The sequence below is a fragment of the Perognathus longimembris genome, chromosome 9 (assembly GCF_023159225.1).
Source record: "Perognathus longimembris pacificus isolate PPM17 chromosome 9, ASM2315922v1, whole genome shotgun sequence".
Classification (NCBI taxonomy): Eukaryota; Metazoa; Chordata; class Mammalia; order Rodentia; family Heteromyidae; genus Perognathus; species Perognathus longimembris.
In genome coordinates, this window is record NC_063169.1 from 44162116 (window position 1) to 44189682 (window position 27567).

General features: G+C 37.7%; 1 protein-coding gene across 1 annotated transcript in view; it reads left to right on the forward strand.

Annotated features, from left to right (window-relative positions):
* The first annotated feature begins 10531 nt into the window (after nucleotides 1-10531).
* Nucleotides 10532-27567, forward strand: part of Nkain2 (sodium/potassium transporting ATPase interacting 2) — a 922696-nt gene continuing 905660 nt past the window's right edge. Inside the window, exon 1 of the mRNA XM_048354015.1 lies at nucleotides 10532-10737. Within this exon, the coding sequence (XP_048209972.1) occupies nucleotides 10684-10737 (54 nt within the window). The 5' untranslated portion in view covers nucleotides 10532-10683. The remainder of the gene's footprint in view (nucleotides 10738-27567) is intronic.

Sequence of the window (27567 nt, forward strand, 5' to 3'; positions counted from 1 at the left end):
CTCGTCTTCACCACTAAAAAAGGATTAATATCATCCAGTTGCTTGTTCTGTTTTCTATTTCCTACAATCTCTCACCATTGTTTCTCTGACAGATAGCTTTTACTAAGTATATCTCACAATCTCACACCACTACATTTCTTCTCTTTCTAGCATCATGTTCAAAAGTCCAACTGTAAATCTTATCTATGACATCTCTAATCCCTATTAAGTTGATCAGGAGAAAACAGATTTGAGATAATTCACTTTGAGCTTTCCTCTTCCACTGTCATGAACTATTACTGATGAATTCTCTCACTTCATACATTCCTGGGAGAAATACTTACCCTTATCTGATATTGAATGAAAATAATGTGAAGCAACAGGTCTATCAGACAACCATGGCCAATTGTTGACTAGACTGAAGACCCTGAAACTACAGAGAGGCACTGGTCATTTTCTTGAATGAGGAGATTGCTGCCAGATCCTGAAAAGAATTCCTGAGAAGAAGGTTTTCCTAACTATTCAAAGAATCTGGTTCTTTGTATGCTGGGCTCTAGAAATGAACACTGTTTTAGGGTTAAATTGATTAATGGGGCCACTTAGTTAAGAACACTATTAACTGCAAACTCATGAAAAATAAATACAAGATGAATACAATACACTCTCTAAAAGATGAGGGCATTTTTCTGGCGTTGTGTTTGGTCACAGAAGCAGTAGACACATAGATGGAGCAGTAACTGGAGAGAACATGGTTCCTTGTGGTCCTAAGAATCATGAGTGCAATATTCACACTTTTGGAAGCAAAAATCCCCCCAAAATGGTTTTGAGTACACAGGAGGATTCAGAAAACTGTCACTAATGTGTCTCTGTCCACAATGTGTGATGCCAGTGGTTTGATCTTTACAATCTCCGTAGTCTGAGAGGAATATTGGAAAACCCTTTATAGTATCTGTAGCTATGTTTATTAGCCTGTAGCAAATACTGTACCGTCATGGTTTTCATGCATATAAGTAATGAAGCAAGCATCAGACTCTTGTACTTAAAGGCAGAGTGTCGACTAGGGGCACTAAAAGCTAAAAACAGTTCCCTGACCCTGACATCTCATCTAGAAACCAGAGCCACCTTCAACTGCTGACAACTCTTAAAAGGCTTGGAGTTATAGTCCAAGGAATAAAGGTCAAGAGAGAAAGTGGAGATTCATATATTGTAAAGGAAATTCATTAATTTTACTGTGCCCAGTAGTGTAATGTAAATGATTATTATCCAAATTTCTTATACGTCTACATTTTTACCATAATTTTTCTAATAGTCACATGTTCTACATATTATGTTATTGTCTGCATTTTAGAGATGAAGTTGCACAAAATTAGAGAAAGCAAGTCAGATATTTAAAATCACACATTCAATAGAGTGACATATATCAACAGAGGGCTTACTGAGTGAAGAGATGGCAGACTTCAAAGTCAATGCTGTGTATATTGCCCTAGATTAGGATTTGCAATGAGTTCTACCAGCTCTGTAATCCCAGTACAGAACTCGGCCCTTTTGGGATTCTCTGAGCTCCCTGATCCTCTGCAACTTGCTTCATCTGAGACTTGGGCACCTGTCTTTTAGAACATAAGTACAACTTCTCCACCTCTATTCTTGTGTCCAGCATGAAAAGAATTCATGGCAGCATGCAAATATAGTAAAAGTGGTAGGAAAGTCTATTATTGAAGAAATATGGAAGAAATATAGCATGATGATGCTACAGGAAGATAGCACCTCAGTTCTTCAACAATCATCTTTTGTTGGCTTCAGGAGAACTGGACTTATGCAAAAGAGGAATAAGTGGGGTCTGAGAATGAGAAGGTATGCTTAGTTAGAACTGACTGAAGTTTCAGGCAAGTCCAATTGTTCATTGTCTTAGAATTGATCAGATGGGGCCTGGTTACATGAGAGCTTTCACATATGGCAGATTTTCATGCCTTTACTGGATTCCAAAGTGGATAGGAAGTGCCTATAGAAGTGAAAGGCTCAGGATCTAAGGTTTCTCTTCAGAAACAGCCATGGGGCAGAGTCACTGTGCAAGAGGTTTGATTCCTATATTTGCTGGGTTGGGTAGGTAAGTTAATTGTTTTAGAATTAATTGTTGATTCACTTCAGGCTAGAATGAAGATATCTTAATCCTTAGGTGAGTAGAGTACTTAAAAATCCTTCTTGTGGCAATTTATAACCCTGGTGACCACATAGGCTGGTGACTTGAAAATTGGAAAGATTAATTACAATGCTTTATCTCAGAGATCCTTGGGTCTTATCCTCCATTTTAGGTTTTCTTTGAATTTTTTGTTGCTTGTGACTACTTGTTACCTATTAAAAGGATCTAACTTATTTATTTCAAAAGCCTTTTCAAGAATTCATGTAAAGTGCTCAGGACAAAGCTAGAAATGTGGCAAATACTTAATATAGAAAAAGGGAAGGAATGACTCCTAGAGAAAGAGGGAAAGAGGAAGGGGGGTAGAGCAATATACATAAAGAGAAGATAGTAAGAGAGAGAGAGACAGACAGACAGACAGACAGACAGACAGAAAGAGACAGAGAGATTGAGGAAACATGAGAATACAAGACCTCAAGAACTCAAAAAAAGCTCATTATTTACAGGGATTTTTTGGTAAAGTTTTTTTTTCATAAAATAATTGTTACTACCAAATTTTGCCTTTAAAATCTAGATTTTCATGTCTTTCTCTGGAAGATTGAAAGCATTTTTAGTTTATACATATTACATACAGATAAGACATAACATATATGTATGTAGATGTGTATATACATATATGCATATATAAGGCATAATATGTATGTATATGTGTTTATATACACATATATGTATATATACATAAAGAATAAAAGCACTTTCAATTATATGTATTACATATACAATGTATAGATGTATATACACATACACACATGCCACATAGAACCGAGGAATAAACTGACAGCCTTGCACTTGCCAGGAGAGTGCTGTTCCACTGAGGTAAATCCCAAACCCTCAATTTTACATTTTTCTTTCTTTTTTTTTTTGTCAGTACTGGGGCTTGAACTTAAGACCTGAGCACTGTCCCTGGCTTCTTTTTTGCTCAAGGCTAGCATTCTGCCGCTTGAGCCACAGCACCACTTCTGGCCTTTTTCTATATATGTGGTGCTGAGGAATCGAACCCAGACATTCATGTATAAGAGGCCAGCACTCTTGCCACTAGGCCATAGTCCCAGCCCTACATTTTTCTTAATATTGAATTATAGTATTAGGCTTCAGGTCATAGAGAAAGTCACTAGATTATCTTGGTGTGATGCTGGATCTTTCTGGGTTTAGTTGTATTAGTTTCTGTTTGTACAATAAAACATAAGACAGAGTGTAGCATCCTGCTAGAAGAAGGATATGTTATACTTTAATAAAATCAGAGAAAATAAGATTTTGATGTTCAACTCATAATTACAAAATACCCATATATCAAGAAGTTTATATAAAAACTGTACTATTTGAAATGTAGGTGACATTATACATGAAATATGTGCTTACAACAGAAAGACAGATCAAAGTCTCTATAAACATAATAACTTCTAGGCATTGTGGTTCATGTTAATAATCCCAGCTATATAGGAGATGGAGACTGAGAGCATTGGCGCTTGAGGCAAGATGAGGCAGAAGCAGAAACTTTCTCAAGACCCCTTTCCAACCAAGAGCAAGGAATGCTGGTACCTGCTTGTTTTCCTAACTTCAACAGCAAGCCTAAAATAGGTGGTCATCCTGCTAAATTATTGAGCTCAAAGAAGACTTACTGGAAATGTCTGCCTCTTGCATTTATCTCTGTTTTTCAAGAGACAATTTAAATTCAGTATCCATTTAAAAATGCAACTCAAGAATGGAAAACAAATATTCAATTAGAAATTTTTATTTAACTGTGGAACATAACAACTATGTAGAAGGCACAGGTGTGTTTAGTATTTATTTTTATGTTTTATCTCCAGAAACTCAAAACATACCACAGTGTATGGATTTTGAATTTACCCAATTATATATAACTATACTACATTTACTTTCCTAACATTTCTCATTGTCACTTTTCTAATATTCTATTAAATTGGTGTTTATTAGGGTGGTAGAAAGATAAACTGTGCAAAGCAGAGCAAATAAAGAAATTTTTCAGGAACTCTATTATCTGGAAAGATACTTTCAAGCACTCTAATAAATCTTAATTACACAGAAAAAAATATAGAGTACATATTGCTGCTGCCTCACGAAAAAATAATCATTTGTTTAGTTTCATTTTATTGAATGGTTTAAATGTGCAGTTCCTCAACTCATAATTGTAGAAAATGAATCTAAATTTTAACTATCTCCCAAGTATGTAAAGTCATTTGGGCAACTAGAAAATGCTCTTTCTACTTATCTTGTCCACAGTAAATATAAAACCCAAATGATTAATTTTACCATTAACTTTATTTTGGTTAATTCACAGTAATTATTTCTTTTATATTCTATTAACTGGCTTCTCTGAAATATTAGTATGAAGTTACCATTGTAATTTTCATGTACTAGCATTAAGGTCTACATTTTAATTGTACTTACTTGAATTTTTAAGACAGTAAGTTCATTAATAATACAGTGGCTAATATGGATGCAAATCTTCAGGTTCTTTGGCATTCTTCTACTAATAGGTAGATTTCTAGGTGCATTGCTTCTTCAATAATATTAATTGATGACTTCTTTGTAACTAGAAAAGAAAGTGGTGTAAGTCAAGTTGTATTCTGGCATTTCTTGCTGTGCTTGGAGCTCTCAGCTGCCATGTAAGAAGCTTAAGGATTTAGAAGCAGTCACGCTATGAGAAAGGCAAGCTTTAGGGAGTAGTTACTTGCAGGTGTTCTGCTGGGCAGCTGTCCTATTCCTAAAGACCTTATATCTAATAAGTTGGAAGTGCAAGTGAATAAATTTTCAGATGATCCCTACCTCTAGCCATGGATCCAGGCATAGAGTCTTTCCAGCTGACCATCCAGATGTTCTAGAACACAGACACATTCTCCAATGTTCATTCTCTAAATCCATTGCCAGGGAATACATGAACTCACTTAACACCATTGTTGGAAGTGGGCTCCTACTTAGCAATAGTAGTAAGGACAGCAGGCTCATCTTTTCACTTATCTTTTAATTCATGCCAAAAATATCAGAATGAAAATGAAGAAAATGAAGAGATTTGTATATGGCTTTTTTTAAAATTTCTGAGAAATGTTTTCATTTCTACATGGTATGTTTTTTTCTGAGATAATTTTTGAAAATTATATTATATCTAAGGCTCTTACATTTGTAAAATAATTATATTGACATGCTTTGGGTAACTCAGATTAGGTAGCATGGAAATTATAAAAAATATTCAGCAGAATGCATAATAACAATCATTTGTACGTAGGGACATAGATGCTACTATAGCTGATTATATAACCTTTATCCAAAATACTTGAGACCAGGAGCTACTTTAGACTTTGCACTTTTTAGACTTTTGCTTGTTTACATATAACTTAGAGTAATTTAGAGTATGAGTTCCAAGTCTAGATACACACCGCTTAATGTTTCATCTACAGTATATGTACAGGCCTAGTAAATTTCATAGTGTTTTAATAACTTCTCACAAAAGTGTCATGGTGTGTAATTGTGTTTGTGGCATTATGTCACAACTGAAAACATCTTAGATATGCAGCATGTGAAATGAAGTATGCTCAGTCTGAATCACATCCATTAAGAAAACAGGGAAAATAGCAAAAAAGGTTCCCTCTAGTTACAAGTGGACAGAATTCCCTCAGAAGAAATTTAGCATTAATTTGGTTTATAATTTTGCTCTTTTCCTTGATTCCTAAGTTCATTTTTTAGAAATGTACCATGAAGAAATAATCAGATGCAGGCAAATTATAGGTGTAAATTTATTATAACATTTCCAATATTGATAGTTTGGAAAACATATTGTAATGGTGTTTTGAGAACTGTTGTAACAAATTATTCTAAGTTTGTTTGATGTTTTTCATTTCTACTGGCCTCTATTATCTTCATGTAGAACTTTCATATAATGTATACATGGTATAATATATATTTATAACCTTATACTTTGGCATGTCAGAAATTTGACATAGCTCTCACTGGGAAAGTGTCAGATTATCAGTAAAAATTTATATTCTCATACTTCTAGAGGAATAGTGCATTGTTTGAGTCTTGACCTTCTTCATAACCTGAAAAACTCTCTGCCTCCCAGTCTTGAAAGTGTTTCTGACTTTATTTAGAGCTTATGTGATTAAAATTTAGCCTACCTAGGTAGTTCAAGACACTCATCCATTTTAAGTTACAGTTTATAGGAATGGCAGAGTAGCTATATTAAAGAACTATTATTCTGTCAACTCTTTGGCAGTGAAAAATAATGAGTTAAATAGTGGGAATATTGAACATTTTATACAACATATGTGGCATGCAGATTAATGATACCTACCAATGATGACGTAGTAACTATGTGCTTATAAAGATTTCTTCTTATTGACCTTTATTTAAAACAACACCATAGTATTACTATTGTCCCATTTTATAGATAAGAAAGCCAAACATCCCTTGCTTAAAATTACATAGTAAATGGCATACTTTGAATTTATAAAACCAATGGTCCTGCAAGAGCTTGTGAACTTGATAAACAACTTGAATATATGTTCTTGGTCTACTAAGTAAAAAGTTAGGTAAAAAGAAGTAGGCTAAATTGTATCATAGAATCTTATTCTGTAATAAAATGATGTACAATATGATAGAAATAATCTGGAGCACTCAGAATTATTGGATGATTGTTTTCTTATTTCTATTGGCTATTTAAGAAATACCATTTTCCTGATAGAGTCTGTTATCTAAACAGGGGAAACTATCCAAGTTTGTATAAAATGTTAAATAGACTAAATATATTGGTGATTGTGAGGGTAATTTTTCTTGTTATACTTATAAACTACAAGGAATACAGACGGAATAAAATGCAGAGTGAACCTGCACAGTGGAGTTGCAAGGCCAGCCTTGAACTTTTGCTCTGGCTGAACTCAGTGTGATGAGGACTCTAATTTTCTTACTGGCTGAACATCTACTGCAGTCAGGGAGTTGTCCTGAAAGATAAATGAAGTAAGTATAAAACAACCTTGAAAAAGTACTCTACAGCAGGATGGCAAGGTGAGCCAGATGGAGGTGTGGAATATGTAACACATTTTCCCCACAGAAAGAGGGTAATTAACAATAGTTATGTCACCAGACTAGTCAACAAAAGCCCTTAGCACCTTATAGCTAAATAGCTTATGACCTTCTTTCTAAATGAAAATGCAATCGACATTCCAATTTGAGACATCTCTCCCCTCAGTGCACTTGTGTGGGACAGCCATGATTCTCTCAGTTGTGATTAATGTTTCTTCCAGTAAAGCACTTAGTTTCAGGGACACTAGGAAATGGAACAAGAAGGGCACAGCCACCTTAAGGAATGGAATTGTATCCCTAACTAGGGCACCGTTCCAAAAGCCAGCCATATCGACACTGTTTTTGAAGGCTGTGATCTGAATTTCGTTTGGAGATAACAAAGGAGGTGTGAATACTTCTCAAAATATATATTTTATCACCCCTGATTGAAATTCCAAGAGAATGATGAAAAGGTACAGCAAAACCTCAGTAGGGAATACACAAGTGGATTTTCCTGGGCCACAAAGTGACTTCATAATTCTGCCACTGACATGTGCCTCTGATCAAGAGATGCGATTTTTCTATGCCTTTAAAATGGGCTTTTGTTTCTCGTAAGTAAAAAGACTATGTAGATTTAGCCAGTAAAACACACAGTAAAGGCAAGTAAATGGTCAGCATTGGTCACATTTGTCGTTCATTATTTTAAGATCAGAAATAACAACTTTGATTTTTTTTTGGTTTATTTCAGGGATTTCTCTAGGTTGGGTTTGTTAGGAGCTAGGGGCTTTGCCCACTGGTTTATTTTGTGTCATATGGGAACACTGAGGGAGGAATATGGAAATGAAGCATGGAGGGAAAGGAAGAAATTCAATGCAATAGCGAGATGGTAACTACTGGAGATGACAAAGGCTCAGTTCTCTCAGGGAAGCTACTGATGTGGACCAGACTTAGGTCTTCGCATTTCCCACCTTTGAACTGAAAAACCTGGGGTCTTTATCCATCAACTCTTGTCTGTTACTGGATAAGGGTTGGTCTAAAGGTAACAACTTAAATATGCAATAGCTGTGTCCAGGAAACAGTCACAAGTGTTCATGAAAAGATGGAATGTACTGAGAAATGACAGTTCAGGAGCTAAGGATGGGGCAATGACAGTCAGTTACCTTATGCTCTCCCTTAACCTGCACAGTGAAGACATTATTCAGGTTGATGTTGGCTGCAGGTAAACTAACTCATGAGTATGAATGCGTAAACACAAACACACCAATGCATTACTACATTAGAAAAGGTAAAAGAATGCTTTGGATGATATGACATTTAGGCCATCAAGATTTACCATGAAACACTACTGTTCTCTTTATAGCAATGCAAAATATCAGCAGCTAATGGAACGCTAACATGAATCAAGTCCGATTTTGCTTCTAGATACTTGTGGCTTCATTCCACTGTAGGTAATGGGAGTATCTGTTACCTATCAGGTCATATGATGAAATGCTTCACATTAAGCTCCTGGAATTAAACACTGAAAGCACTTTTTAGAGGAAAAACCCATTTTAAAAGAAACTCTTATGGAAGTAATAAAATCTAGACATTCATACATTTAATAAATCAAGTCACTTTTTGGCTTTCTAGGACTGACAAACCACTTCAGGAAATTCAGTCCCAGACTTAGGGAAAATAGAGTCCCTATGCTGCATTCAATGAGATAGTTATTCTGCGGCGTCATAATTTTTACTCAAAGAAAGCAATCATTTAGGATTCTTATTGTGATCCCAAGCATACATTTATCTTTCTTAAATGCCATTTTCTCTGTAGAAGCAAGTCCCACTTGCCATGGAAAGCTCCTTGCTTGATGAAGTTTCATCTGTCCTAGCTCCCCTGAGTGGGCTGTTTGGGAGACGCTTGTTGGTTTTGAGCTCCTTTAACTGTTACCACTGGCAGGATTTCATCCCACTGAGTGGTTTCCCAGGGGAACAGCTTCAACACCACCTCTTCACTTCCTGGCAAAAATCACAATGCTTTCACTAGCTGCCTAGGGCTATAAAAGAAACTTGGCCCAAGTACTCAGAACCTCCAGAGCTTCCGCGTGCTGCCCGCAGGTGGCAGCAGCGAGCTCCGGAGCGCGTGGGTGCAGGTGCCTGAGCCGCGGCACCACTCTAGCCGGAGGTGCAGACTTGGTGCTGAAATGTCACCACCAGGAAAGCGGGGACAGATCGGCCCTTGCGGTTGAGGTAACCCAGGCCTAACACGATCTCTGATCCTTTCACTTCTTTTTTTTTTTTTTTTTTGAGTGAAAACAGTTTCAAGCAGCCACAACAAACTCATGGCGTCTTTATTCCCCGTGGTCCCCCAATGTTCCCAACTCCAGCAGCAACTCCATTTGCTCAGCAGGGTTTTGCTCTGGAACTCCCAGATCCCGGAAGACCCGAGGCTGGGAAGCGGGCAGTCGGTTGGGGGCCGCCACATCCCTTCTCGCTTTCTAGGGCCTTTTCCTACTTGAGCCTTCGGGGCGGGTGAGGATGCCTCCACTGCACCCCTACTTCATCACCCCACCCCATTCCTTAACCCTCTTCTCCGTCCTTTTCCCCCCTAAGAGCACACCCTCATGCACAAGCTTTGCTCCCACGCTTGTGCTTCCGGCTTGGCGCGGAGAACAAGATCGACACCCACCCAAGCAAGCCACGGACGCGCCCCGCGGCGTCTTCCCCACCTAGACACCGCCTAGGCTGCAGCCCCGCTCCGACCTGGGAGAAGTTGACGCCTTGGGAGGGGGCGGCGGGAATCAGGTGGCAGGATTTGGAGAGGAGGAGGAAGAGGACTGGCACATCTGGGCGTGGGGAGGGGCAGCGGCTTGGCAGGGACGCGGCTGGGACCCCGCATCGGTGCGCGCCCCAGCACCGCGGTCGCCGGCGATCGCCCAGTCTGGACCGCGCAGCCCGGGCCGCGCCCCGCCCCCCCGCCCGCGCGCGGGGACCGCCAAGCCCGGCGTGGAGCAGCTGTGGGCGGCGCAGGGAGGCGGGCAGCGCCCCGCGCGCGCTTCTGCCGCCCCCGGAACCCGCGCGCGGAGAGTGCGGGGCGAGCGCGCATTGGGCAGCAGGCAGGGTGGCGGCCGCGCTGGAGTGGAGTGGGGGCCGCGCGGGGAAGCGGTAGGGGCGAAACTTCGGGGGCCCCGATGCCCGAGGGCGCGGCGGCGCTGCCAGGCTGCCGCTGCTGCCCCTGCGGGCCCCGGGCGCGTCTCCGCAGGCGGCGCTGCCCGCGGCGCGGCGTGTGCACCGAGCGAGTGAAGGTATGTGTGGCGGGCGCGGCTGGAGCCGCCGTCGCCGCCGCGCCAGCAGGTCCTAATGCCTGTCACTTCCCAGGACGCTGGCAGCACCAGCCCGGAGCCCCCGACCCCGCGGCAGGTTTGCCTGTCCTTCCCCGCCATCTGATTGGATAAAGTGGGGGCTCGACGGTGGCCGACGTGGGACAGTCTGGCTGTGGCAGGGGTCTCGGAAACCATGGGTTATTGCAGTGGCAGGTGCACGCTGATCTTTATCTGTGGCATGCAACTGGTAAGTGACACTTGGGTCCTCTTACTCGCTAATGTGGCTTTGAGGTAGTGGGCCGGGGAGTTGCAGTACAGGGTCTGCCATTGATTAGAATGGAAGAAAAAACAAAGATAGAAGAAAAAGGAAAGGTGACAGATGTATGGCTTCTATTTAAAATGATTTCACGGAGACGCACTGTGGGGACTGGAGAGGTGAAGCTTTATTTCTGTCCCCACTGATTTCTGCCCCTCTAAAGACAGTTTGACAGGTGTGGGTTAAACTTGTTATATTTATTTATTTTTAAAGCAAAGCAAGATGTAAGTGTTGTTGCTTTCCCCTTTGCATCCCCGTTGATATAACACGGAGATCATCACATACATTTTACTATACAGGTGTTAGAAAGAAATATAGAAATTCAGACTTTCCTTCCATATTCTTATTTGGGTGTCTTTGTTTCTTCCTTGACGTGCTATTTTTCTAAGGATATATAGCTTAAAATTGCAATGCTCTGATAAAACACTATATAGGGCAGTGATATTCTTAGAGCAATGCGATTAAGAAGCCACATTGAGTTTAGAAAGTATGTGGATTGAAGAGGAATACTTGGATGAACTCACCAACACCACTGCCATGCAGAGAATAAATACCTTGAAATAACAATCATTATGGATAGAAGAAAGAAGCCCAGTCATTATGCATGCTATGACTTCTGAAATAGATACTGTTGTCTGGTTCCTGATGGAGAATTCTATGTACTTTTTAAGGAATGCTATATAGTTGCAAAGAGGCAAGGAGCCAATCATTGAAAATGTCATGTCTCTGAATTTCATTTCCCTAAGAGGGAATATAGAGAGTTCTGAAACTGTTAAATGGTTAATTTGAAGTAGGAGGTTTCCTAAAAGCTGATAGACCCATAAGACAGGAGGAGATTTTTGAAAGTCCAGTCAGTAAGAAGTGTTCAAAACTGCAAGGACTTTCTATTAACACCGACAGTATTCCTCAAGTTTGTGTCATTGGTTATCAGTTATCACAAAGTCCACAAGTGTTTGTTGTTTTTCTGTTTTATGTTTAACAAAAGCAGTGCTTTCTGTGGTCTATTTTCTCAAGATGATCTTCTTTCTCAGAGAAGTTATCTGGTGATATGTACTTTGAATTGAGAGTTGTGTACTTATGCAATTGTTTGTAAGGAGAAGACAGACTACAGATAGAATTTCAAGAACGTTGTGTTTTCTCAGTGATGTGCAAATCAGTTTATTTTTCTCTGCTAGAGATTTATATAAATTTTTCAATAAAGAGTTTTGGCCACCAATAATAAAGATGATCAGTACACTGAAAAAGTTTGCTTTGTTAAACCACTGATAAAGGACAAGTTTTCTAAATTGTATAAACATTTGCAAAACAATAATTTCTATAAATGATTGAGAAAAGATTACATTTTCTAATTCACAGTGTAAAAGCATAAAACAGAACCAAAGAGTGAATAGAGCATTCTTAATCTCCTTTATGCCTTAAAGATGTGAGTTAGCCCTTAATCATTTAGTGACATAGGGCTTTATTACTGGAACAGGAGGATGTAGATACTAGATTCAGTGGCACGTTGGGTGATGAGTACAAACTCTTCAAGAACTTGAAAAATTTGAAAAACTTAAGTATACCTGTGGTAAACCAGGTACAGAGAGTACTATGATCATGTAAAGCTGTGTGTGTGTTCACACATGTGTGCATGTGTGCACATGTGCTCATGCACATGCACACTTGGCCAATAGTGTGAGTGTGTGTGCACATGCATATATACATGAAATGGTGCAATGGATAAACATTGTCTAACTTATGGAAATGAAACTCTGAAAGCCAGATAAGTTCTGTAACAAAACAGAAGTAGTTGTAATACAGGGGCATAAATCTTAGCAAGCATTCATTTGAATCCTAAATAGTATCTTGTACTTTAAAAGTGTCATGTGATTTTTTTCCCACTCACACTTTGTGTGCTACCAGGCTAATACAATTAGCAGCCATGTTAATACAGATTCAGACAAAAAACAAAGGACAAAGGAAATCTAGTAGTTGATAAGGTGAAATAATCAGACCTTAAAGGACTTCAGAAACTCTTGGCAATTGTTACTACTTATAAATAAGGTGGAGGTATATATTTCCCTTTGCTTTATATATTTTCCTTTTGATTTATGCATCATTTAGCGGCTAGGAATCAAGACTGTTCTTACAAGACTCAGACTAAGTTATTACTTGTATACCACTGACTGACATAAGTCATTCAGTTTTGTTTCCTTCTAAAATGTTCAGAATTATTACAATATTTACCTTTTGGTTTTGTAGTTGTATGGGAAAAGTCTTAGATTAATTGAACCTAGTGAAACTCACAGATAGTCTAAGGTAAGAATGGATTTCTTTATTATCCAACTTTACTAGGTTTCTGAAAACATTATCCACAAATCCAAAAGAAGATATGTTTGCATTTTAAATAAAGGAATGTTTATATCTACATCAATTTTTATGTAATCCTAGGAAAATATAAGCTATCTTGTGTTGTGAAGGTAAAAATCTCCTGCATCAGATGATTTTCAGAGCAGATGAGTATTTTGGCCATTTAACAAGTGAAGGAGAGAGATCGATGCTTTAGAGAGATGGATTGATGAGGATTCCACATCTTTGCTCTTAAATATTTTGAATATGCTGATATTATTTTACAGGCTAATCATGGAGATAAACATTTTTAAAATCAGGAAACAAGCTTGTAAAACAATAAATAATACTGGATATTGTATATATGCTTACCTGAACTAGGGAAGGTAAAGAAAAATGAGAGAGTGTGTAATAAATGTGACAAGAAATGTACTCACTACCTTATTATGTAACTGTACCCCCTCTGTACATCACATTGTCAATAAAATTTAATTAAAAAAACAAAGAAAAAACAATGAATAATAATTTTATGCATTAGATATTGTAGATAGCTTCCAATTTATGAAAAATCTATCCATGTATAATATAAATTAAAATTTATGAGCTGTAAGGTTATGCTGGTCTTTGAAAGTAGGATGATTTCTTTGAAAATAGATGTGACTTCTGACAGCTGATTTGGTACATGCACAGAATCCAGGATTTAAACTCATACTCTCATGAAAAATAAATTTCTGTTTGTCATGGCTATCCTTAATGTTGAGAAATTGAAATTTTCAGATAGTTTCCAAAATGTTTATACTTGAATTTGCAGTGATGGATTTATTTAGTAGTGTAGGACAAGAACAATTTAACTTATTTACAACTTCCAGTATCTGTGAAAGAGTTTGGCATCTTTTCCTGTGTTTAGTTGAAGCAGAGTATAGAAATGCTGAAATAAGTACTGTGGTATTTTGCAAGGCAGAAAAAAAAATATCACCCAGTTACAATATAGATGAATAGAACTCATTTTAGATTCTAAAGACAGCCTTGTTGTCAAGTAAGGAAGCTCAAACTCGCCCACATTTTGTACATCAAACTCTTAATGTAGCACAAAGTGCACGTGGCATCAACTATTGAAGGAAAAAGCTGGATTTGCATTCAACAGATTAAGACATGAGCATGCTATTCTTTTCATGTATGTCCTTTATGAAATACTGTTTACTCAGAACAGACACAGTGAACAATTAAATTAGTATACGTGTGTGGCTGCCTATAGCAGTACATTTGAAACACAAGAATGACCGGTAGCTTTGGATAATACAATGATTGTTTATTTTCAGGAACACACTTTTATTTAAAATCATCATGAATATAGAACAAGACTCAATGAAACAATTTTATTATAAATATGAGACACTGTAGAGAAACTTGTGATTTCTATATAATATTCATAACTTGTGTGACATTTAGTGACTTTTTAGAAGGTAAAACACCTACATGAAGGGGTCTTGAAGAGTGCAGGTAAAATCTTGTGGTTCTTTTCAACAGTTCTTCGAAACTTTATAGAGAGCCTTCTGTACTGCAAACCCTACTGCTCAGAGAAGTTTGAAGTTAACATTCAAATGCATTGGTATTGCTCACGGATTTGATTCATGAAGAAGGCTAAATATTCTCATGTAGTACTTTAGAAAGCTGCAAAATAGAAATACGCAAGCAAGTTACAAAGCTATAAAAGAATGCTTTTTTCATAATGTTTTCAAATCCTCTATGAAAGAGTTGAGGCATGCTTTTGTTTGTAATTTACTCTTCCGTGCAATGCAGCACTACTTTGCCTTGTTTACTGTTTACTGTGATAAAAGGCAGAAATTCCTTTCAGTGTCCGTGCTGTAGGTTGATTTTTTTGGTTTACAAATCTGGTAGCTGGTCTTGTATTGCCATATGTACTTAGTCAGTAGTAAGTCAACTTGAGCTGAGTAGATCTGTTCCTCGGCTCCTCAAGTAAAGGGGTGTGTGGCATCCCCCTGTAGGGTATGCTTGGGCAATGGCCCAGACAAGAAAATGGGCTTGATACCTCATTTTTTGTCTCCTGCTGCTTTTCTTTAGGTCAGATACACTACTTTGCTTGGTAAGAATTTCAGAATGGCTGAGGTGCTGGTGGTCCAAGCTTGTGATCCTACCTACTCAAGAGTCTGAATCAGAGGTAGTTCAAAGTCAGCCATAGGTTAGGTGCTGTGGTTCATGCCTGTAATCTTAGCCAGGTTCATGGTTCAAAGCCAACCATGGGTAGAAAAGTCTGTGAAACTTATTTCCAATAAACTACTTAGAAAAAGCTGGAAGCAGTGCTGTGGCTCACGTGGTAGAGCACTAGCCTTGAGCAGAAAAAGCTTAGGGACAGTGCCCAGGTCCTTAGTTCAAAGCCCCAGGACAAGCAAAAAATAAAAAACATTTAAAAAAAAGTCTGTGAGAACTCTATCTTCAGTTATTCAGCAAGCAAGGAAGGAAGGAAGGAAGGAAAAAGGAAGGAAGGAAGTCTGGCAGAACAGGAGTCCCTCTCTGGGAGTGAAAAAGCTGAATTCAAAGCATGAGGCCCTGTGTTCAAGCCTCAGTAAATTATACCATTAATTTTATTAAATATTTGTATAGACATCTAGTAACTAAAAATTTAATGCCTGTTTTTTTAATTATGCTATTTGGTAGAATTTCAAGCAGCCTAAAGTCATTTTTCTGTAATTTTGAATTTATGATTATTAATAATTAAACTATAATTTTTTCATATTGTGTTTGATATAGACTTATGAAACTAAACAAACACATAGGAACAGTACTTCTCAGTTTGTTTTGCCTATATACTGAAGCCTTCCACACCTTTTGCAATGAAATAGTTGTTTGGGGATAATAAAGTAAAATAGTCACATGCCATTTACTGATAAGATCATATTCTGCTAAAGGAGTCTAAGAAAGGAGTCATTAAGCTCTTTTGTCATTACATGAATATCACAGAATATAATTACACAAACCCAGTGGTACAGCCTACCTATGTAGTAGAGTTGTGGTCTTATGTGGACTTGTCACTGACTGAAGTGTTACTGAGCACAGCCTAGGCCATCATGATACTCTGTTGTAACTATAGGTTTGTTTTTGTTTTCACTGTTTTTCATTTCTGTACATTTTATCTTGTATGCAAGTTTATCTGTTTGGGGGAGGGAAAGGGGAGCACATAAATGGTGGGAGAATTAGTGAATAAATGTAGCAATGATACTCACTAGATGCTATGTTGAAAATGAACTATGTGACTTTTGGGTGAGAGGGGTCAGGAGGGAACAAGGGAAGAAGTGACAGTGTTCAAAAAAAAAAAAAAAAGAAGAAATGTACGCATTACCTGACTTATGTAACTGTGACCCATCTGTACATCAACTTTACAGTAAAAATAAGAAACTACAAAAACTCACAAAAGATAGAATCTCCCCTCTTTCACCACAGTAACACTAGAAATAAGTAGTATTTACACCTAAATTCTCTGGCAAGGAAGTAAATTATGTAAAGCTATTTTCTTTCATAGAATTTCCTCCCCAAACTGAAAGCCATTTGAAAATTATGAAGGAACAAGGTAAAATCACATGAATCTTTTTCATCAGATCAGGGAAAATGAAATAAAAAACCTTTTTCTTCTTTAGTATTCCAGGTGTGTTCGGATATAGAAGCACTTAACTATCTAAAGGAGTTCCTTTCTTCATCTTCCAGGAAGCTCTAGTTTCCCTCTTCTGTAGAATCTGAAACAAACATAGGCTGTAACTATAGGATGTTTAAAATGTTTATAATCATATAAGCTGTAGATGTTTGCTTTTCCAACCTTGAGTTGGAATAGGATGACTTCTAATGCTAATACTTTTTGTTTTTTTAAACTACTTATGAGTCATATGCTAACCTCAATTTCAAAAATGCCATGTTAAAAGTTAATTTTGAAATAAATTGCTTTAGCAATATTTTCATTTTTGGTAGTTTGATGTATATGTGTACACACGCGTGCACACACACACACACACACACACACACACACACCCCTACACATACACACGAATATTGTTTTTATGTGTGCTGGTCCTGAGGCTTGAACTCAGGGCCAGGGCACTGTCCCTGGGATTTTTTGCTTAAAGCTAGCACTCTACCACTTGAGCCACAGCTCCAGTTCTGGCTTCATTTTTTTTTTTTTTTTTTTTGGTGGCAAATTTGAGATAAGAGCCTCATGGACTTTCCTGTTGGGGCCAGCTTCCAACTGTGACCCTCAGACCTCAGCCTCCTGAATAGTTAGGATAATTGGCATGAACCACTCTCATCTGGCTTAGTTTGCTTTATCTTAAAAACATAGTTTATTACAGTACTAAAACATTAATGAAAATATTATTATTTACTAACAGTCTGTTCAAGGCTAAGTGCTAAGTAGATGGACATTTTGCAATTGAATCCTCCTTAGTAATCCTTATGAGCCTAGTAACATATCCCCACTCTGTAGACAGGAAATGGAAGCCCCAAACAATGACCAGTGTTCAGATGTTGCCCCCTTAATAAGGGAAAGAGGCCACATTCAAGTTGAGGTCTATGAAACGTTAGACCTCTCTCTGAGCCTGTGTCCCCCTTCCAACACAGCATCTACCACCTCCTTTCTTTGTATCAGAAAGTGCATCAGTATTTTCTATCGGCTTTGCTGACCAAGGAACTTTCTGTCTGTTAATTCTGTGGTGCCATAATGGTCAACACAGGATTACTCAGGCTCATAGAGTCTTAAGTTAGGTCAGGCTGCCCCAGGTAGTCTGAGGGGTTCCTAAATAGAAGCTGCTGGTGTAAGCACTAGAGAATGAAAGAGTGAAAGACAAGGCTGCTTCCTGCAGAGTAAGTGTTCCCTGCTCTTCCCACTAGAATTCTGTTGTTCCCAAATACAAGAGAAAGAATCCATGGCTGTGTTTCTGTCATTACTTGAGAGCAGAAAACAATGTTTCAGATGCTGGGATTTCTATCCAACTATTGACAAAATACTACTCAATAATGTCTTTGAATATTGATAGATATGTGTAAAATCACCCCTATAGGAAGAAGCAATGTATTCATTTTTTCCATTATAAAAGCCCTTATTTTAACAATTTTATTGTAAGTATGATTTTCAGAGTGATTACAGTTACATAAATAAGGTAATGATTGTATTTCATGTTGAACATTGCACTCCCATCCCTTGTTTTCTCCTACTTTCCTTCTCCCCCACCCCCGCTCCTCATAAGTTGTAAAGTTCCTTTCCAAAATAGCATCTTGTGAGTATCACTGATGCATTGGTTCATCCTTTGTTCTTTGTCTCATCAGTTTGTTATTCCCTTCACTTCCCCAAATCACCTAAACATATATATAAGTCATAGAGTCTCTGATGAATGGATAGATCAGAATAACCTTAATCGATTGTTGCTATTTGAATTCCACAAATATGAAGTCTATCTGGATCATGAATAAGAAGATTTACCGAAATTGCTTTTGTTGGAAAGATCTTATATGAATAAATTGGTTAAAATACACATTGATAAGGTAGAGATCAATTCTTGAGCTTGGATGTGCATGGGGGTTGCTCGTAGGGCTTTTAAACAGGGATCTCTGTCACCTACCCCAGATTTTCTGCGTTTTTAGATTTGGGAATAGGTCTGAGATTTTGGATTTCTAAGAAATTCTCAGGTGGCAGTAATATTGTTAGTTTTTAACCAGCAAAAGTAAACACCCAGAAGCCAGTACCCAAGAGAAGTGGGAATGGGGTCAGGTCAAGGGAAAAGGTAGACAAATGAAGAGGAGAAAAGGGGAGGAATGCAGCCAAAAATCCAATATATATCCTACAAAATTAAGGGGAGGGGTGGGTCACAATGTTGAAAGGGATGACATTGATCGAGATATATTGTATTCATTAACTGCTTTATTAAATAGCAACTCCTTTGTACAACTACTTAAAGATAACTAAAGAAAATAAAAGACAGAAACAGTGTTTGTAGATTCTTGGCTGTTACTCGTGAGTTTCTGGGAATTATGATCCACACAATAAACTTGATATTTTATCATTAACTCCAGGCAGGTCCAGTGGTTGATGTAAAGAACTTGCTGTGTATGAATAGCTGTGGAAGGACAGTTAGAATGTCAGAGAACCATGGAGAGACAATCTACAGATCCACTTTCATTTGGAAGCAGTGGATGAGGAATACCATATCTATCCAAGCTGAGCTGGCTCCTCCAGTATCAACCCTCCTGCTTGTTTGCCTTTTCAAGGGCAGGTGGTAAAGAGTCCTCATATTGACTTTTGTTTTCTAATCAATGCATAAACTCAAAAACAGTAACACATTTAAAACCCCTGACAATGCTTCATTCTTTGGAAACAAATGGGTCTTAGTTTGTCAAAGAATACTCAGACCAGTACCCACTATTCTTGTTCACTGAAGTCTTTGTGAATATCTGTATTATGCTAGTTGCACAATGGCATAAGGAGTTGTTTTAGATCCTTTAACTGTTGTGTCAAATGATGGATGGGTCAGTGCTTTGTCTGATGTTGTTCCATGGTTGACATTTATTTGATTGTATTCCAGAGAGGACTTCTAGCCATAGGAGACAGATAAAGTGATGTCCGAGAGTATTATTTTTAGATAACATGGGGAAACAAAAGTGGGAAGCATTCTGTAAGTGCTAGTGGGAAGAGAAATTTATTTATTCGTGATGGGCTAACTTCTGTGGTCTTGATCTTTCCAGAAAGGCTGGGCTGAGTACCACTTAAGTTTTAGTACCTACTGTGGAGGGAGGGAGCTTGCTTCTGGGGTTGAAATTCATCTTTGTGGACACAGTGAGTCTGACCTATCTCTCTTACTATTACACAGGTTAGAGATAATGCAGCCTATGTGGGATAGCTACATCTTTGCTGTATTTGAGTGGCTTGACGTGCAGGAGTAGAAATGGGGTCTGTAGATATATTTAACTTGAGTTATTGGGAACAGGGAGAAGGCTATGTATTTGAAGACTTTTGAAGCTATTGTCAATTTGATAATACACAGGTGGTATATAAAGAGTTCTTTGACTTTTCTTCTTTAATAAAAGGAGAGGATAAATTTCATGATAGTTGGAATTATGGCTTGTGATTTTCTAAAACAGTAGAGCTATGTATAGGATTATGCACTTCTTATATCAACAGATATGGAGCTTTACTTCTGTCCATTTCAATAAAATGTGGTTTTACTTTATTCAGTTCAAATATGGTAGTTAACTTTTGGCCATTCCATAGCATTTATCAACTTGCTTTCTTGTTGGCCTGGTTAAATGCTTCCTTCTTTTTTCTCCCAGTGGTCATGGGGGTAGAGAGATCGTGAATAGATGTCTCACAGTTTAAAAGCAAGTAAATACTACTCCACTTAAAACAATAAGTTTTATTGTGAAGTTCTCTGTGGATTAATGAATTCATGTCCTCAAGAATATCTTTTTGACTTTGTTGAGAACTTTGCTGCGAAGTTCCAAAATCAGCTCTTTACGGAAACAGCACCCAGTTTATTAATTTATAGACTGTCCTGAAATAACTTTATTTCCCTTTCTGGAGAATTTCCCTAACACCAGGCAAATAGCCTAAGTTAAGTTTATGTTTTGCAAGTGTAAATTTTGTAACACCAGTTTTGTATCTTCATTCCTAATAGAGATCTTTCGATGTTCCATTTCTTTTTGTAAAAACAAAGTGTTGATTATCACTTGGTTACTGCTTAAGTTTTGTTAAATGCCACAATTTAGTAACTTATTTTTCCACTGAAATTGAAATAAGTTACCCTCAATAAATTTTTGATGTTTATATAATTATTTAATACAGAATATGCAAACTACTTTTGTTGCAACCTAGGAGATCCATAGTACTATTTTAATTTTTTCATAGTGTGAATATAAATCTTCTTTATAATGAACTGACAGCTTGTATGTGGGGACATGACCTGGGTGTTGAGAGGAGGAAAATCTCGTACACATTTACTTGGATTTTTTCCTAACCTGTGTTACAGTTATCACTTTTAAGCAAATGGATTAATAAGTGAGCAGTAGGAGGAAATTAAGTAATTAATAAGTTAGCTTAATCAGGGAGAATTTATAAAATGTCTACTCATGAATGACATAATGAACATGAGCTGAGTATATTAATTATATGTTTCTACCATTTTCACGAGTAGAAACTGATCTAACTTAAGTGATGTCAAGTCATGTTCCTAACATAAATCTCATATCTAGTGGATATAACAATTCAAAATTAGCTTAAATGGGAAGCTGTTATTTATTATTTATTTAAAAAGTTATAGTACTTCAAACAGCAATGTTTAGTAATGCTTAACTTGTTGGATTCCATTGGGGCTGCAAGTGACAGTTAAAGTTGCTGTAAATAGATTAAAATATGTTTTCATGTGGATGGGACCATTCTGGCCCATCTTTATTTTCTGAAGCAAAGTCCATATTTAGTACAATTTTCTAATAATATAACATTTAAATGCAACAATTGAATTAAGTCATCCCAAACAATATGAAATGTGTTCTTGGTATGACTCACTAATGATGATTGGAAATAAGAGACTGAAGAGTGGAGCTGCAAAAGAAAAAAAAAGTGTGGGAAAATCTGGAAGGAACTTCTTGGTTGGAGATTGATTTGTAATAAATGGCCCTATTTGTTGAAGGTATATGCAAGTGGAGCGATTCTGGAAGAAAGATAGACTTACAGACAGCATTTTCTCAAGTTTGGCCTCCCTGATTTTTTTCCCCCAGATAACTTGGTTGTGAGCAACTATGTGGCACATTACAGAATGTTTTGTGTTATCACAAATCTCACACATTATTTGTCAATGATGTGCACACAAGGACAACAATCAAGACTGTTTCTATACATTACCGAATTGCAAAGTCACCCCTTGTTGGGATCTGATGAGATGAAGCAAGGAGCTGAACAGATACTTGGAATTAAATAAGAAATTATCTTCATGACAGATCTTGCCTGTTCAGAGGATAGTGGAGGGATTGTGAGTGGAAAGAGTAGCCTTGAGCATGGACCTTGTAGGTCTGTGAGTCACAGCAAGGACATGGACCAGTGTTAAAATTGTCTGGAGCCAGATTTTCACTACGTCAGCACTAGCAATCTTCCCTCAGCCAATTCACTTATGGAAATAGAATCATCAAGGAAACACCCTAGCCATCTAGACCTTTAGAAAATACATTAGGTGATTTCAATATGTTTCTAAGCTAGTAAATGAGGAGAAGCAAGTGGATGAGAAGTTATAAAGACTTGTGGGACAAACAAGAGGGAAGAAAAACAAGAGAGGGGAGGTAGGTTGAGACATTCATTAGGAAAGGTGCTGCAGAGTAAGCATTTGTGGGAATATCAGCTGGAACGCAATGTGGGATCTGCTGCAATGTTGAAAGCTACTTTTTCTGGTCAATTATGTGCTCAACCAAGCCTTTAGCATTCTTGGCTCTTTTGCTCAGTTTAGTGTGAGCCAGGTGGATTTTTATCAAAGATCCAATCAATGTCACCTTTCAGTGCCTGAAAAGACTACTTTTGGTTATTGAATACTTCTAATTTATCTTTTCCAAAATATGATATTGTGCTAAAATGTACATATAGTAACTTTCTTTTTTTAATAAGAAGTATTTTATTAAGACATGTTTAAAGTTGGGCGCCAGTGGTTCATTCCTATAATCCTAGCTACACAGGAGACTAAGATTTGAGAATTGCGGTTCAAAGCCAGCCCGGGCAGGAAAGTCTATGAGACACTTTATTTCCAAGTAACCACCATAAAAGCAGAAGTGGCATTGTGGCTCAAAGTGGTAGAGCATTAGCCTTGAACTGAAGAGCTGAAGACAGCACCCAGTCCAGAGTTCAAGCCCCATGACTGACAAAAAAAAGTGTTTAATAATGTTAAATATTGTCAATTATGAGCTAGATATAGATGTTTAAATGAAGAGATGTTTTTAGGTCAAATTATGAGTTTTCAATGCTATAAAATATTTGGGTAAATTAAGAATAGTATGGTTTTCAATTAAAAATAATCATTTATCAGCGTAAAGAATTTAGAAATGTTCTGTGTACTTATAAACACAGATACACATAGGCACATCCTCCACACACATCCTTCAACCAATGCTCTTTAGCAGCATACAATTGAAAAGTATTTAAGCTATTAATATTTCTTAGGTGATCACAAAGCCTAGAATATTCAGCAAGCATTTTAATATTTGATATCCTGATTTACCAGAAAGTCCAGTTATTTTTCAGAGAACTATAGTGAAAAGGCAGAGATTTATCTTTTAAATTATCCCATCTGCTGCATAATTTCTCATGATCCAGCTTGGTTTCTTTGGGTCACAGTCTTTTGGTGGACTCTAATTTGCATGCCTGAAGGAAGAGGAGTAAATTACATGACTTCTTGAAGGTCCTTTGGGCTTTATAGTGTCAAGATTACATCTCTCAGAGAATCAGGGTAGAAGATGTTTTCCTAGTTGATAATGGTATAAAGAGCAATTCATATATCATATTATGCATTTTTTCTCTTAGAACAGAACAGGACAAAATAGCAAACACAGAAGCAAAAAGAAGTGAAAAAAACCAACCATGTGAACCCTTAAATTTAAAACTAGACGGAGGCCAAGCATGTCTTCTTTATCATTATGTGCAATTAGCCAAAGATGTACTTGAATATTCTGGATATCCAGGTGAATTGAAAGGTTGAGGATGGGATGGTACTAGGTATGGCACAAGGAAGAAGGAGAATGGAGATATAATAGGGGTTCTGGATACAGTTAGAAACACAAATTGGTTTTTGGTAAAATACATTCTTCTAAGTAAATTGTACTTCTGGATGTGGTAGGTTTATAGAAGGTCTTGTGAACAGGCAATCTGTGTTGCTCAGGGTCAAAAAGTAGAAGTTTTCCATCTGTTCCTTCCAGAAAATATCAGTGCACAGTGAAATAGAGATAGGAATGGAGGAGCCTACTGTATTCAGTTAAAACAAGTGGAAGTTTAGGTTGGCCAGATTGCAATTATCCCCTGCTGGCAGCCAGCCAGGACACACATTAGTGCCTGCTCCTCTCTGACTAGCCTAATTAAAGAATTGTTGAGAACTAACAAAGTTGGCTGACTTGCAAAAGTCAGTGCTTGCTAAAATTTGTAAGTTATAAGTGCTTAACAATCTGACCTTATTTTTTTTATGCTGGGGTCATCTTATTAATTAAAGTTTTCCAATCATCTAATTAGAGAATACAGTTTGAACTGAGTCTTGAGGATTTCCAGTCTTATTTGCTGATTTAAAGAAAGTGGAAAGAAGAAAAACAGCACTCAATTAAAGGAAATGCAATGAAATGCTCAGTTTCTAGAGAAGCATTCAGAGAGGTCCTGTACCAGCCGGGTAATTATTTAGGATGCACTTCCAGTAAAGAGACATTAAAGGGACACCAGTGAGTTAGCTTTTAAAAGTAGAAATCTGTGCCAGTTCCCAAATTACCTCTTGGACTAGAATGGAAAGCTGAGACTCGTGACCAGCAGTACCAATGCAAGTAGACTGTTGGCACATTGCTTTGGATGTTAAGCCTTATTTCTTTCAGCTAAAATTGAACTTTGTCAAAATAGCAAGAAGAGAGATAATAATCTGATAGGATTTTAATTGATTACTTGACACATTTCTAGCCAGGTGCTAGTGGCTCACACTTATCATCCTAGCTACTGAAAAGGCTGAGATCTGAAGAGCATGGTTTGAACCAGCCTGGACAGGAAAGTCTATGAGATTCTCATCTCTAACCGCCACAAAGCAGGAAGTGGAGCTGCGACTCAAGTGGTAGAGTGCTAAACTTGAGCAAAAAGCTGAGGGACAGCATTTAGGCTCTGATCACTAAGCTCCAGGACCAGCACACAAAAAAAGAAACAAACAAAAAAACCAACAATAACAACAAAAAAACAACCCAATCTTTTCTTAGAAAAACAGTAGATTAAATAAATATGCTACAAATTTTCTCCAGATCCTACAAATGACATGCCAGATTTAAGTTTTAAATAATCCCAAATTAAGCTGTCATCTACAAGTTTATGATCATACTATGTCCAGAACAGTGCTCTATAAAAGATAAAAATGAATATCTTTAAAACATCATGCCAGGCGCCAGTGGCTCATGCATGTAATGCTAGTTACTCAGGAGGTTAAGTTCTGAGGATTATAGTTCAAAGCCAGGCCAGGCAGGAAAGTCTGAGAGACTCTTATCTCCAGTTAACTATTAGAAAAAAGGAAGTGGTACTGTGGCTTAAGTGGTAGAGCCTAGTCTTGAGCTGAAGAGCTCAAGGACAGCACCCAGGCCAAGAGTTCAAGCCCCACGATGAAACAACAAAAACAATTATACTGACTGTCTGCCATGCAGCATTGGATACACCAAGGAAAATGTGTTAGAAGAAGGACCAAAAGCATGTGTACAACACTTCAAATACATCCAGTAATTATTGTCTTTCTCTCACTTAAGTAGTTAAACAGTATCTGAGTATTTGTATACAGTCAGTAGAAAATGCAGTATTGGCACAAAAAATAAAATGGGAGAAAAAGAACAGAAGAGAGTCTCAGGCTGGTGGTTATACCTGTAATGTTAGCTATTTGAAAGGCAGAGATTGGGTTAACAAGGTTTGAAGCCAGCCTGGGCAAAAAGTTACTGAGTCAAAATCTTAACCAGGATGTTGAGATAAGCCAGCATGGTGGTACACTATTTTAGTCTTAGCTATTCTAGTAGCTATAGGTAGAATGATTATGGCTCAGGATTGGCCCCGAACAAAAATGTGAGACCCTGTTTCAAAAATAAGTAAAGTACTGAAGGGGTGGTAGTGTGGCTCAAGTGGTAGAGCACTTGGTGATCAAGCAAAAGACCCCCAATTCAAATCTCAGAACAGTTAAAAATGAAAAGATAGAAGGAAATCTTTGAAAATATGAAATAATATGCCTATATTGGAGTGATTCTTAACAAGTTCTGTAAAATATATGTAGATGTATTTCCTATTTATGTGACAGCAGCAGAGAATTGCTTTACTAGAGAAAATATACTACCTCTCATTTTCCATGCTTATTGGTAGAGGATGTCCTCAGTGTAATAAATTTCCCCAGAATCTAAGTAGTTGTGTCTCTCCATGATGGATGATATTTAGATCAGGAGTGCACAGGTGGGTCTGAGTGTACATATTTATGTGACTTGTGACTTCATTCGATTTCCTGAACTTAGATCCTTGGCCTCCTAAAATTTGTTCCTTGCTTTACAATAAATTGGAAAGTTAGAACAGTTTCTTTGCTGTTGAGCAATGCCTCACAACAGCTTTTGTTTTGGTTCATGCATGTATGTAAATTCTTTCTAACTTAATATTTGGAATGGAAACTATTGCTTATACCCATTCTTCTGTAGACGACTCAAAATAATTTGCATAAAAGTATAATAGCAGTTTTAGGCTTTACTCAAGAAGCAAATAAAGTGAGAACATCCCAAACAACGGGGGAAACATGCATTGAATTTAATGATGACTTGCCCCCCGCCCCCAACAAAGTAATTGACTATTTACACCAATGACATTGAGCAAGATTCACTGTGCTACTGATACTGTTTTGAGGAATAATAATGTATTCCAGCTAATCACATGCCACTAGGTGATTATACAAACTGTCCTTTGAGAGGAGAATGAAGAGCACTGACTTAAAAGGGAAAGGTTGGAGAAGTAAAGTATGTTACTGCCAGTGAATGTGTGAGTGTGTGTGTGTGTGTGTGTGTGTGTGTGTGTGTGTGTGTGTTATAACAGTACAGGGCCTTGAACTCAGGACCTCATTGCCCGCATTTTGTGTTTTTGTTCAGGGTTATGGCTCTACTACTTGTATACATCCACTCCTGGCTTTTTGTTGGTAAATTAGAGATAAGTCTCCTGGATTTTTCTGACTGTTGTTGGTTTTAGACTATGATCCTTAGATCTCAGCCTTCTGAGTAGCCAAGATTACAGTTATAAACCACCAGTTCGTGGCTCTGATAAATTTATTTTTTCTAGTACTAGGGTTGAACTCAGGGCTTCCTGCTATCTCTTGGCTTTTTTACCCAAAGCTGCTAATATAGCACTTCTGCTATAGCTCCACTTCTGAATTTTTGCCTTGTTCATTACAGATATGATTGTTATGTATATTCCTACTCAGGCTGGCTTCTAACTACAATCCTCAGACCTCAGCCTACTGAGTAGCTAGGATCATAAGCATGAGCCACCAAGTCCTGACTTCAATGGAGATAAATAGAAAAATAGATAGATAGTCCATTTTTGTTGTCATGGTGAAGTAATTCTAACAAAATGTGGCTTCATAATGAAGCCATCTTAAACGTTGTCCCCAGTGTTTGAGATCAGGCATCTTCTCTTTACTTTTAGAGGAGAGTAGCTGCTAT